Raw genomic sequence first — 13,929 nt, 5'->3', positions numbered from 1 at the left:
AAAAAGTATGTACATTTTTTAAATGACCAATCGTTTTACTAGATAAGACCCTTATTCCTCAACTGGGATCATGTAGAGCCATTTGAAGCTGCATTGAAACTGCATTTTGAACCTTTAACTCCTTTGTCACCGTTGAAGTCCACTATATGGAGAAAGTCCTGGAATGTTTTTCTCAAAAACCTTAATTTCTTTTCGACTGGTCTGTTTTGTGATGCTTAAATGCCACTACAGAAGCAGTTCAGTACTATTCAGAACACCTCTAGTTTCTCATAGCTGATTTTCACATCACTTAAAATTTCTTCTCAATGATTTATTTTCCAAACTGTCCTTTGAACACTCTTTAACTTCCCTGCTACTGAAGATGACCTCTGCGTAGTTCGAAACCTGATACTCAGTAAATTTCCCTGCTTTAGCCTTCAAACTCTGAAATATGGATGACTCAAAGAAAGAGAGAGCTTGTCACTGTAAGCTGACCGTCAGGTATGACTAGCCTTGGGGTGGAGCACAGACCTTGGTAAAGTCTTGTCAAAGGGCAATGACCTTCTCATGCCATGAATGACCAGCACGAGATGATTGAATTTTTGCCCAAAGGAGTTAAAGCTTTACAGGCTTTTATGACTAAGGCTAATATCATACATCATCAGCAATTCACAATGAAGTCTTTATCTTTTTATCATGAGAATGGTGGCATTTTTTGCTGAATTTTTTTTTTAGATTCTAAACAAAGGAAAACATCTTGTATGACTGGATCATTGTGATAAGATTTAGAGAGAAGAGTGCAGGTGGCATGTTGTGATGTAGCTTGTCATGTCTGTGAATGACTTGCTCGTGCATTGGCTTTCCCTGCTGTGCGCTGTCTTGTTTATTTGTGCTGACACATGGCATGTGTCTGTGGGCCATTTACCAGCATGAGAGAGGATAAAGATCTCAGTTCAAGTCATTTGATTGTTCTGTCCTTCTGTTTCCTGTTCATGCGCTAGAATAAAGGCAATGTTCAGAAAAAACATCTTATACTTATTGAACAATTCCGATAATAAATATATATATAGTACATATTGTGGTATGCAAATATGCATATACTGTTGCTTCTGGATGTGTAATGTTTTATATACTTTTTCACATGCAATTTTTGTATACTTCCCATTCCAAAAAGCCTAAATGAGCACAAATGTTCTCATCCACCACATGTTCAAGGACTTAGAATTATTACAGGATTATATGCACGTGTTTGGTAAGTTCCAATGCCAAATAGTGTTAAATGAGATATAAACAATTTTACAAGAGCTTGAGTTTGTATCTTTGTCTAAAAAAAAAAAACCCTACACGTGTCCTTTTACAGCAGTGGCCTTAGCTTGAACTCAGCCTGTTGTGTTGCAATAAAAAATAATATACATAACTCATCTGTATTTATTAAAACAGATTCTTTCATCTCTAAATATTATTCCCTATCTTTAGGCCGGGAAGGGGGAAAATGTTCCTTTTAGCATGATTGAAATTAAGGTGAAATGTCACACTGATTTTGAAGGATATGACAAGAGACAAGGACATAGGGTTCAGCACAAATGTTGTGAAATGTTAACACTGTGGTAGTTTGCATAATGTATAGTTGGAGATGTGTTGTGAAGCGGGAAGGAACATTAAATATTAATAAGGACAAGAGCCAAGAGAGATGGGATAAGCTAAACACTTCAGTAGCACTACGATTACAAATTCACAAAAATGCGCATACATAAACATATCAGGGTCAGGATACGTTCAGTTATGGACTTCAGAATGTATAATGTATGTAGTGTACACATAATTTTCTAACAATTATGTTGACATGGAATAATGCAATGCAAGTCAGTGCTTCTCAACTGGTGGGTCATGACCCAAATAAGTTACAGACAGTGCTAAATATAAAAATAATAAAATGCAACTTGTAGGGATGTAACAATATTATCAAAATTTCAGTATTGCGATAGCAAGACTGTCTTGATATTATCGTGGTCACATGATGACATAAAATGATATAGGTCTTCCAGGCAAAAAGTGTTATTTTCAAAATATTTAAAGTGTATTTTAACTAAATGTTTCAAAGCGAAGTGTTCACTAAATTCAGGCAATCAGCTTCTAAACCAGTGTTTTCCGTGCCTCAGAACGGCTCCGTTCACAGCGAATGCAGTGAACTTGTTCTAAAAAACTAATGATATTCACAGTGTTAAACTACTTGCCACAAGCAGATTGGTTCATGTTGTATACACAGCCAATGCGCTTGCAACGCTACATTTAAATTAGTGGTTAGCATTTACTAGAGCATTTCGCAGCATGCTTTCACATTTACTCTAAAACCCTCCACCTCCCCAGCTCCACCTGTATAGATCTGCTATGGGTTATTTTATATGATATCTGTGCATCAGCAGTACGTCTTAAATACTCACAGCACCGATTCAGCATATGTACTGGCAGTAGCAAATTCATATACTTCGTCATATCCATTTCCATGCTAAAATCTTCTTAGAGTTGTCATGATATAACAAAATTTAGAGAGCATTTAGAAACACAAAAAAGTCACATATTGTTGCACTTTTTTAGTTAATTCATACATTTTAAAAACAGTTTGTTTACTTGTTTACCATAAGCAATTTTGATAGTGTTTGAATCAGTTAATATAGATATAGAGATTCACTCAAATAGTTAATATTCTGGTCAAAGTCACAAATTAGTTGCGTATTACTATGATAGCTTAAAAATTATTTATTCCGTCTTTCTCTTTATCTCTCTCCAGGTCTTTCTTGCCCTCTCACTCAGATTTTTTTCTTTGCCATAGTCTGTCTGTCCCCCCCTACAGTGAAACTAAGGGAATCCATTCATGGTTTTCATCTCTTGCAAATGATATTTAAACCCAGTGGCCCCACGTTTTCAATCTACCGTTCTGCAAAGTCCCTGCACCCACAATTCCATGGGGACCTTATTAGAGGGGGCAGACAGACAGTACGCGCAGAGCGCTGGGCAGAAGCAGCAGTGACCACCTCCCCCGTCTGCTCCGTGGCATCTGTGTTATGCGCACACACACACACTCACACCCATCCTTTTTGTCATGGTTCAGAGGTTCCAACATAACCCAGCAATGTGTGCTATGGCCTACATCAGCCCCAAATCCCAGCCAAACAGACACTTCAATAGGCTCACTGTGACAGCCCAGATACTAAAACCCCACCAGGACACATAAAGCAAAGAATTACTGTAATCTAAACGCCTAAGCTTAAATATTCATGAAGTCCTAAAAGCTTATATTTCTTAATCTTCATAAAGATGTCCATTTTTTTAAACTGTGCTGACAATATAGTAAAGACTAAAAGATTTTTTCATTTTTCCAAGTGGGTTGCTAAGGTGTGAATGGGTTTTAATGTGCTATATAGTGGTGAAAAGTCAAAAGTCCGATATTTTTATCTTTATCTGATATCATTAGATACACTACCATACAAAAACACAGTAAAAACAGTAATATTCTGAAATTACAGTTTAAAATAACTGTTTTCTATTTGAATATATTTTAAAATAAAAAAAATTCTTGCGACGGCAAATCTTAATTTTCAGCAGCCATTAGTCTTCAGAGTCACATGATCCAGGGGCGGACTGGGACAAAATTTCAAGCCAGGAAATCTCACACTTATCCAGGCCATCCCACACACCCACACCCAAATTTGAAACCACAGACAACAATATTTTTTCATCATCACATAATAAAAGTTTAAATCAACTGGGTAAAATAATTAAAGGCTTTCTCTTGAACTTCCAATTTGCTTTTTAATCTCTTTTAATCTCTATGTCTCTCATGTGTTTACTTTTTAAACTAATTTTCTTGTATCTGTCACTTTTTTTCAGAAACACATCTCCACCTTGTTGCAAAACAACCACCTCACTGTAACTTGTACGCACATACTATAGGCCTACATTTATTTTTGAAATGGCCATATTTTAAAATAGGCATGAAAGTGCACTATCCAAACTTGTTGTAATTCATGAACACTTTATAATACAGATCTAAGGTTGGTCTCTTTTTAAAGAAGACAATCAGCAGATTATTGCAGAAGTGGAATTTAAAAACAAAACAAAATAAAGTATCAACAAAATTTAAGTTTAAATTTACTGCAAAGAAAATACACAGTACACTTTTTATTATATTTTATATAAAATACATATTTTACATAACAGGTTCTATCCTAAATCGAAATTAATATCGAATTGAAGAATAAATAAGTTATGTTCCAAATTTAAAGTTGATCTGAAAAAAAATGAGGTTCCTGTAAAAGTTTGTTTAGGGCGTTATAGCACAAACAGCCACCGGGTGCCAACCAAATGCCATATATATATTTTTATGTATTTTTCATTCTAGTACAAAATAACCACCAAATATCGAATCTTGAGTCTCAGACCTTTTTAATGACGTTTTTGTCAAGATTGTAAAAACTTGATTCTAAAAGACCATAAAGCATTTTGTAATATGACACTTGACATTGCTGCTAAGCTTTCAAATGATATATAATTTATGATTATTGCTAAAACATTTGATAGAGAAAAAGGACAACAGAAAAAAAAGGGTGCCACTACATTAGGACCATGTGTTATTGTCTTAATGTCAAAATTAGAACAACAAAAATTAGCTACATCTTGAATATATCTTTATTTAAAATCTTAAAACTGAACATGTTTTTGCATTATCATGGGCCATGTTTTGCCCTAAGGAAAATTAAACATGGTTTTATTGAGCCTATGGTAAACGTAGTAACCCCTCTTTTTTTGGCAGATTGATTCCCATTAGTATAATCAGAGTTTTATACAATGGTGAAACTATATAGTGTAGCAAAACCATTGTATATTGTATAATTATAGTAAACTATAGTGTTTTATGTTTAGTAAAACCACAGTTAATTTTCATAAGGGTAGCTCCCTAAACCTGTTTTAAAACGATGTGAATATTTGTCGGCTAAATTTCTTGTAATTCTGTTATTTCGTTTATTTCAGCATTTGACTGCTACTGCTAACATTTGTTAGCAGTTCAGTGCTTAAGTAAACAAAGACAAAACTACAATAGTCTATTTACAGATGTAACTGACCTGCACTTTAGGTCCTAAACAGGACAGATTTGTCTCTGCTCCATCAGGGCACTTCTACTCCTCTCTTGAGTCTCGCGTCCTTTTGGCGGATGCGTGGAGCGCGCGCGAGGCGAAATGCGTGCCAGTCAAGACTAAACGATTTATGATTTATTAGTTTTATTATTGAATGGATAATTCCGAAATAACCACTTTAGTACATTAGGCCGGCAGCAAAAACAATAACAACAAAAATATTAAATAATAATAATAATAAAAATGGGAGGGCGGGCCAAATTGAATTATCCCGGTTCTCCCGATGGTCAGTCCGCCCCTGACATGATCCTTTAGAAAACATTTCTTACATTAATATTGAAAACAATTGTGCTGCTCAATATTTTTAAATGTTTTTACTTACATTTTGATGAATGTTTGTAACCCTACACTTCTGAACATAGTGTATGAACACTATGTGATATAAAGTGTATTTTAAAAATATTTTAAAATGTAATTTTAAATGTAAATATATTTTAAAATGTAATTATTCCAGTAATTACTCCTTCAGAAATCATTCTAATATGTTGATTTGCTGTTCAAGAAAGATATATCATTATTATCAATATTTAAAACAGTTGAGTACATTTTTAAAGGTTTCTTTGATGAATAGAAAGATCAGCATTAATCTGAAATAAAAACTTTTGTAACATTACACACTATACCATTCAAAAGCTTGGTATCAGTCAGTATAATTGACTTTCATAAGTATATTTTTATTTATTCATTTATTTTTTGTAAAATAAATTATAGAAATTAATACTTTTATTTAGAGAGAATGCTTTAAATTGATCAAAAGTGATGATAAAGACATTTTTAATGTTTCGAAAGATTGCTATTTCAGATAAATGCTATTTTTCTGAACTTTCTATTTATCAAAGAAACTTCTGCTCAGCTGTTTTCAACATAATAATAATAAATGTTTTTAACAGCAAATCAGAATATATTATTTAGGATCATGTGACTGGAGTAATGAAGATATAAATTCAGATTTGAAATCACAGGAATAAATTAAATGTTAGATTATATTAAAATAGAAAACAGTTATATTTATATTATAAAAATATTTCAAAATTGTACTGCTTTTGCTGTACTTTGAATCCAATAAATGCAGGCTTGTTGAGCAGAAGAGACTTCTTTAAAAAAAACATAAAAAATCTGACTGATTGTATGGTTTATGATCCAGAGACCCATGCTTTTCCCCCAAAGGCATTTTAAATTAAAACACATCAGAGCTGAATTTATTATGTCTGACTCTGATCTGATTTTGATCTCTCCCGGTTATGAAAAACCATTATTATTTTTACAGATTGCGAAACCTGTGGTTTGATATTAGAACTCTTTTAAATCACGTCAGAATATTATTGATTTTCCTTCTAGCAATCCACCTGTCAAACCATCTGTAACCCAACAGAGACCTCAGTCAGTCAGTGGGGCTGGTCTAACAGCCGTTTGGTGTTGGCTCTGTACAGTAGCTGAACACTTTGAGAGGCATCCCAGTAATGAAAGGGTACTGCAGACACTGCACTTCTCAAAGCATAGTGATGCACACTTTTGGGGCCATCAGCTGTTGATATGCACGCGTGTACTTGAACCAACTGCATACCCATCATGTCTGAGTGTGGGTGCCCTCTGGATGCATGAAATGCCTTCCCCTTTCAGCCAATTAAATATGCTCATATTGCATTTGGTAATTGATGTCACATTATTGCTATGCTGGGGGACCGCACAGGATGATGAGGATGGCAGTTCTGTGCCGCCCTCCTCTGGGTTCTCAGTGGAAATTAGCTCATTAATACAAATCAGTGTATGAATGTAACCATGGGAGTTTCTCTTGGCACTGATAAAGGAGAAAAAGATCAAGAGTGAAACAAAAGACAGATTTTTTTAAACCATTTAAGCCAATAAAATGTCTCTGAATCTTGAAAAATGTCTCACCCTCAGGCCTTCCAACATGTAGATGAGTTTGTTTCTTCATTGGAACAGATTGTGAATAGAGATTTAGCATTGCATCATTTGCTCACCAACAGATCCTCTGAAGTGAATGGGTGCCATCAGAATGTGAGTCCAAACAGCTGATGAAAACATCACAATAGTTCACAAGTAATCCACACAACTTTAGTCCATCTTGTGAAGTGAAAAGCTCTTTTAAAGTTTAAACCATCACTTCTGGCCAAAATATAAGTCCATAATCCATGATATCAGTGTCTATTTGTGACCCTGGACCACAAAACTAGTTTTAAGTAGCATGGCTATATTTGTAGCAATAGTCAAAAATACATTGTATAGGTCAAAATGATTGTTTTTTTATGCCAAAAATCACTAGGATATTAAGTAAAGATCATATTCCTGTGAAGATATTTTGTAAATTTCCTACCGTATATCACAACTTAATTTTTGATTAGATTATGCATTGCTAAGAACTTTTTTGGCACCCTCAGATTCCAGATTTTCAAATAGTTGTATCTCAGCCAAATATTGTCCTTTCCTAACAAATCATATAGAGAAGGACTTGTTTATTCAGCTTTCAGATTTAAAAAAACGGACTCTTATGACTGGTTTGTGGTCCAGGGTCACATTTGCCAACTGTTTATATTGTTTTTACTTGTAAACAGTGCTTTATATTTCTCTCCTGATTCAGACAAGATGATTTTTTGACTGAAGAAAGCAATATTATGGATAGAGGACACTGTAGTTGAAGTTATAAATGCCTTAATGATGGATTAATGATTGATTTGTAAAAAAAGGGGTCATATCATGTTGCTAAAAAGAGCATTATTTTGTGTATTTGTTGTAAGGCAATGTTTATGCAGTTTGAGTTGCAAAAAACATTATTTTCCACATACTGTACATTATTGTTGCTCCTCTCTGCCCCGCCTTTCTCAAACGCTTTGATTTTTACAAAACTCATCGTTGTAGGAAACCGAGGTGTTCTCTGATTGGCCAGCTATATGGTGTGTTGTGATTGGCCGATTACCTCAAGCATGTGAAGGAAATGTTACGCCCCTTATCATGTTGTGATGCCGTTTCTTAGCGCGATGAAACGAGGCATTTGTTGCATCCAGTGGGATGGTGTGGCTGAGTCTTAACTTTTAGAATAAATGTCTCTGGTTTTGAGACTTTAAGCTTTTCAACATTACAGATCTTATCTATGTACAAACAGCTTGTAACACTCCAATTACATAGGAAAACAAGAAACCGCATCATATGACCCCTTTAATAAATCTTAACAGAGACTGTTCATTTGCAGATGATTTGGACACAAGAGATTGAAAGCTTTTGATCACAGTTCATTTTGATTTTAAGAATGCTTTTTTTTTTTTTTTTTAATTTAGCTGCCATCATGCCCCCCCTTCTGGCCCGGTCCATGTAAATGACGTCATATAACACAACATGCGATTTGTCTTGTTTGTGTTGGAAACACAATAGCCATTTAATTACCAGCAGGGTGCCATCAAACGTCAATGCCATTAAAATGAATAGGATCCCATGTCACTGAGAGCTTGAGTTTATGCACATGACACCGGACAAGTGCCAGCGTGTGAGGTCATCATTCAATGTCGGGCTGAAGTTGTAATCGTATCTCCTCTACGGTTTCTGTGTGGTGTTTGTAATAACGCATAACATGCAAGCCAAAGCGCAACCCATCACTAGCTCCTGGGCATATAGTTCTCCCAGATGTTTTTGCCTTTTGAACACAACATGTGGAAATTAAATTCGCCATTTGATGTTTTTCTCACACATTGAAGTGAAAGTCTTTGTTTTAGTTGACAATATGCTTTCTTTTGAGTTTGGGCCTAAAATATGGCTTCAAAAGCTACAGCTGTGTGCAGCTGTATGTGGACCTTGGTTGCACTGTGTGGTTGTCAATGCAGGCAATTATTTTCCTTTCATAGAAGGAGCTCTTGAGTGTGAACCTCATGCTGTGTGTCTTTGTGTGTTTATACTTGCATTCCATATTTACAGCCTGTATTTTGAGCATTTGATGTATATGATGTGTATGTGCATTTGATGTATGTTTGTGTTTGATCTGGTCTTGGGTCTCTCTCTCTCTCTCTCTTACACACACACACACACACACACACACACACACACACACACACACACCTGAGAGGTTTAACCAGATACTTTTGTCAGATGTCCCCAGCGAATTACCTAAGATTGTTGTATTCCTCAGTGTGTTCTGAGCTAAATTTATACTAGGATTCATCTATAAGGATTCATTAAGCAACAAATTATATAACAGGAGAGTTTGTCATATTCACACAAAACAATAAAAATAATTTGGTGTTTTTCTCTGTAAATAATTTGCACTAATATAAGTATCACAGATCAAACTTGTAAGTCTGAAATATAAATCTAAAATAAAATAACAGATGAGGAAAATGAGAAATCAGCTGTATGGTTTAGTGGTTATTATACAAAAATATTTGACTGTACAATTAAACCCAACAATTACTATTTTCGTGATGATTCTGAGTTGTTTTCAGCTTTTAGTTTTACACTAAGGTTGAGTGGTAAGGCTTCTTTCAGATCAATGCAAGACTGCAGGGTGCCCTGTTTCTAACCTCGGTGTTTGCTCTTACTAGTGCCACAGGCTGTTTGAATTCCCAGAATGCACTTAAACCCTTGACTCTTTGCCTCCCAGCATCCAATCGGTGCTTAACATCAATGGCTGCTTCGTGAGAGAACTGTTGAGCACGGGTCACAACTTTGTCTGTCATGGTTGGAGGCTTTTTTAAACTAATTCTTGTATAATGCAACAGCTTGTGTTTTTTGTGCCTCTTCACCCACTGTGGGACTGCAAGAGGTTGTGTTTCATAGTGTCTATAATGCTGTATATTATATACATTTGAAGTCAAAAGTTTACATGCCTTGCAGAATCTGCAAAATGTTAATTATTTGACCAAAATAAGAGGGATCATACAAAATGCATGTTATTTTTTTATTTATTACTGACCTGAATAAGATATTTCGCATATGTTTACATATAGTCCACAAGAAAAAAAAAGAGTTGTGAAAATTTTTGTTTGTCCTAAACAGTTAAACTGCCCGCTGTTTTTCAGAAAAATTCTCCAGATCCCACAAATTCTTTGGTTTTTCAGCATTTTTGTAAATTCAAAACCTTTTCCAACAATGACTATGATTTTGAGATCCATCTTTTCACACTGAGGACAACTGAGGGACACATATATGATATATATGCATATATGCAACTATTACAGAAGTTTCAAAAGCTCAGTGATGCTCCAGAAGAAAAAACGATGCATTAAGAGCTTTAAGATTAATTTGAAGAATAAGGTAAATTAAACTTATTTTGTCTTTTGGGGAACATGTAAGTATCTTTTGTAGCTTCTGAAGGGCAGAACTAAATGAAAAAATATGATATTTTGGCAAAATAAGAAAAATGTACACATCCTCATTCCATTCAAAAGTTTTCACCCCTGGCTCTTAATGCATTGTTTTTCCTTCTGGAGCATCAGTGAGCGTTTGAACCTTCTGTAATAGTTGCATATGAGTCCTTCAGTTGTCCTCAGTGTGAAAAGACGAATCTCAAAATCATACAGTCATTGTTAAAAAGAGTTCTAGTTCTAATACACAAAAATGCAGACAAACAACAAAAACAAAAAATCTGTGTGACGCGAAGGACTTTGCTGAAGAACAGTGGGCAGTTTAACTTTTAAAGACAAACAAGGGATTCATGAACAACTATCACTAAACAAAAAAAAAAGCACAGATGTGGATCATTCAGGTAACAACACAGTATTAAGAATCAAGTGTATGTAAACTTTTGAACGGGGTCATTTTTATAAATTCAACTATTCTTTTCTCTTGTGGACTATATGTAAACAACTTTTATGTTAAGTATTTTATTCAGGTCAGTACTAAATAAAACAAATATCCTGCATTTAGTTTGGTCCCTCTTAATTTGGTAAAATAACATTTTGCAGATTCTGCAAGGTGTATATAAACTTTTGACACAAGCTGTATAGGCTCTATGCATGTATGTCTGTGTGCATAACTACAGCAATTTATCAAATCACTTATTGTGTTGTCTTCCTAGTCTTTTTTGTATAGATGCATACGGTCTGTATTGATTGGCCTATTTTTCTTAGTAGTTTTTAACTATGGATATACCACTTAACTGAATTGTTTACTTTTTGTGTTTCTCCATTCTCTCTATGGACTTTGTTTGCATCATTTTGAAATTCTGTTTACCTCCTGATATACGCAATTTACCAAGTTAAATCCGATTCAAGTGTTTGATTCATTTCTAGCTATTTTTCTCTTAGTATTAAGAGTCTGTTTGCATCACATCCCTTTATTTCTAGTGCATTCTTTATGTTTTAGAAGATTTAAATCTTAAACATACAGAGAGATATAAACTTTTCTAAAAACTACTGCCAAATAGACAGCTGTGTGTGCATGTTCCTCTTCAATTTGTGCAATTCCCTCTTAGAATGACCTTTAAGTCTGAACTCAACATTGAGATGTGTAATACAAGCCCCAAACTCAAACTCAGACAGCAGGAGGAGAAAGAAAAACATCCTTTAGGATTGCCACAACCTGAACATCTGACATATTGAATGTAATCTAAACAGATCTGGAACAGGAAGTGATGCTGTGGAAACCTAGAGGTCAAATGGATGATAGATTTAGTTGAAGGGTTCACTGAGAGGATGGAAAATGTCCTATTTTTTTTTTTTCCAATGAAACCTTTACATTTCCTCTATAATTTGCTGTCGAATTTGGGCGTTACTCACAACACATCAGCCTCCTATATTGCGTTTGGCTCAAATGAAAGTAGGTATTTTTATAAATTTTTCCTTTATGGAATACGACGGGTGGAGAAGTGTGGCGTCTGGCGGAAACTACGCCCTTAACAGACACACTTTCACCCACATACAGAAACAGCTAATCGTAACCCTTCTGTGTTCTATGTCTTTATTTTAATCGCTATGACTAACAAAACATTCTCATTTGATTGGTCTTATAAAAGTGTGTAAAACGCTGGTCACAAAAGACATGCACTTGTGAAAAGCACAGAGAAACCACAACTTTTGTTTATGAGAAGGGACTGGCACGGCTGGGACGGTCATTGTGTACAATTTGCGTAGATATGTGAGTGCACTTATTTGCACTCGCATTCTTTTGTATATGACTGTGTGCATCACAAAAAGTATCTTCAGTAGGCTTGTCTCTGAGTGTGTGTGGATTGTTTGTGGCCTGCCCTCTCTCTGCGCGCTCCTCCAAGGGGGAAAGTCTTGGACAGAAGCCTACACACAGAGCCTCAAACCCAGCCAGTGGCATTCCGACCCTGGCTCTTCCAGGCTCCAGTTAGGTTACATCAGCCTCAGAGGGAGCACACAGCTTCTTAGTGTGCCAGACAAACAGGGATGGCGCTGGGCTTATTTTGTGGCGTAGAGGATCTGCTGGCATCTGGAAGTCAGCTGGTGTGGACTGTGGCTGAACAGGTGCTGAGAAGATGCTACAGTGATGGGCTTGTGCCTTGTAGGAGGTTTCTGCAAACATGGTGTCATCTGGGAGATGTCTACCAGGTATGAGATGTCTATACATATGTACACTATCGTTTAAAGGTTTGGGGTCATATATATTAAGGAATGTTGTTCTAGTCACCAAGGATGCATTAAATAGATCAAAATTGACAGTAAAGGTCATTTATGATGTTAGAAAAGATTTCTACTTCAAAAAAACTTTACATTCCACAAAAAATCCTGAAAAGAAAATCACATTTTCCACAAAAAACAACTCAACTGTTTTCAACACTGATAATAATAAGAAATGTTTCTAAATCAGCATATTAGAATGATTTCTGATTTCTTTGACACTAAAGACTGGAGTAGAAAAGATTATTTTAAATTGTACTAGCTTTTACAATATTACTGTATTTTTTATCAAATAAATGCAGCCTTGGTGAGCATAATTTTCATAAATAACTAAAAACTCATACTGACTCTGTTCTTTTGAACGATAGTGTAAATCTAAATTAAAGAGCATGTTTAGCCCAGAATAAAAACTGTCATTGTTTACTCATGCTTACGTTGGTCCAAACTTCAATGACTTTCTTTTTTCTGTCGAACATAAAAGAAGAAATTTAGAAAATGCCAGCAAAACGTAGTAGCTTTTTCATATAATGAAAGTGGATTATATGAGACCAGGGATTGTCTAGTGTCTAGCTAAACAAAGAAGATTAATAAAAAGATTAATAAAAGTAGCCTATATGAATTATTCCAAGTCCTATGAAGCCACATGATAGTTTATGTGAGGAACAACTAAAATGGATTTATTATTTAATTAAAATCTTTGCTTAAATCTTACTTGACAGCAGCTGTCACCATTAACTTTCACTATATGTAAAACTCCATTTGTGCGTCATGGAAGATAGAAAGGCGTATGGGTTTGGAATAATAACAATATGGGTGTGTAGCTGATGACAGAATTTTAATTAATGAATGAACTATTCTGAGAAAAAAGAAAAGAATAGTTGTTTTGAGAGTAGATCTATTAAGTCAAAATATATAAGTGAAAATTCCTCGATTCATTTAGTTTTCGTGTGTGCAAGCGTCACTGTTTCTCCTTCTATTGTTGTGCTGTGGTTGTTCTGATGTTATTGTGTCGAAGTAATGTTGTTGTAGTAACCTTAACCTAGATTCAGTGATTCATGATTTCAAATAATTAATCTGCTATATGGTTTATTCACAAATCAAGATGAACAGATGGTTGTTGTCCTCACAACAACTTATTTCAAAGTTGTTTGTGAGTTGTATGTAAATCATTT

The 13,929-nt window shown here is 35.0% G+C and overlaps 1 protein-coding gene across 1 annotated transcript in view; it reads left to right on the top strand.

The window, feature by feature from the left end:
- The first annotated feature begins 12,495 nt into the window (after positions 1-12,495).
- The window catches only part of frmd4ba (FERM domain containing 4Ba), a 36,413-nt gene continuing 34,979 nt past the window's right edge, over positions 12,496-13,929 (top strand). Inside the window, exon 1 of the mRNA XM_073852573.1 lies at positions 12,496-12,688. Within this exon, the coding sequence (XP_073708674.1) occupies positions 12,527-12,688 (162 nt within the window). The 5' untranslated portion in view covers positions 12,496-12,526. The remainder of the gene's footprint in view (positions 12,689-13,929) is intronic.

The sequence above is a fragment of the Garra rufa genome, chromosome 12 (genome assembly GCF_049309525.1).
Source record: "Garra rufa chromosome 12, GarRuf1.0, whole genome shotgun sequence".
Taxonomy (NCBI): domain Eukaryota; kingdom Metazoa; phylum Chordata; class Actinopteri; order Cypriniformes; family Cyprinidae; genus Garra; species Garra rufa.
This window is presented reverse-complemented; position numbering and strand designations above follow the sequence as displayed.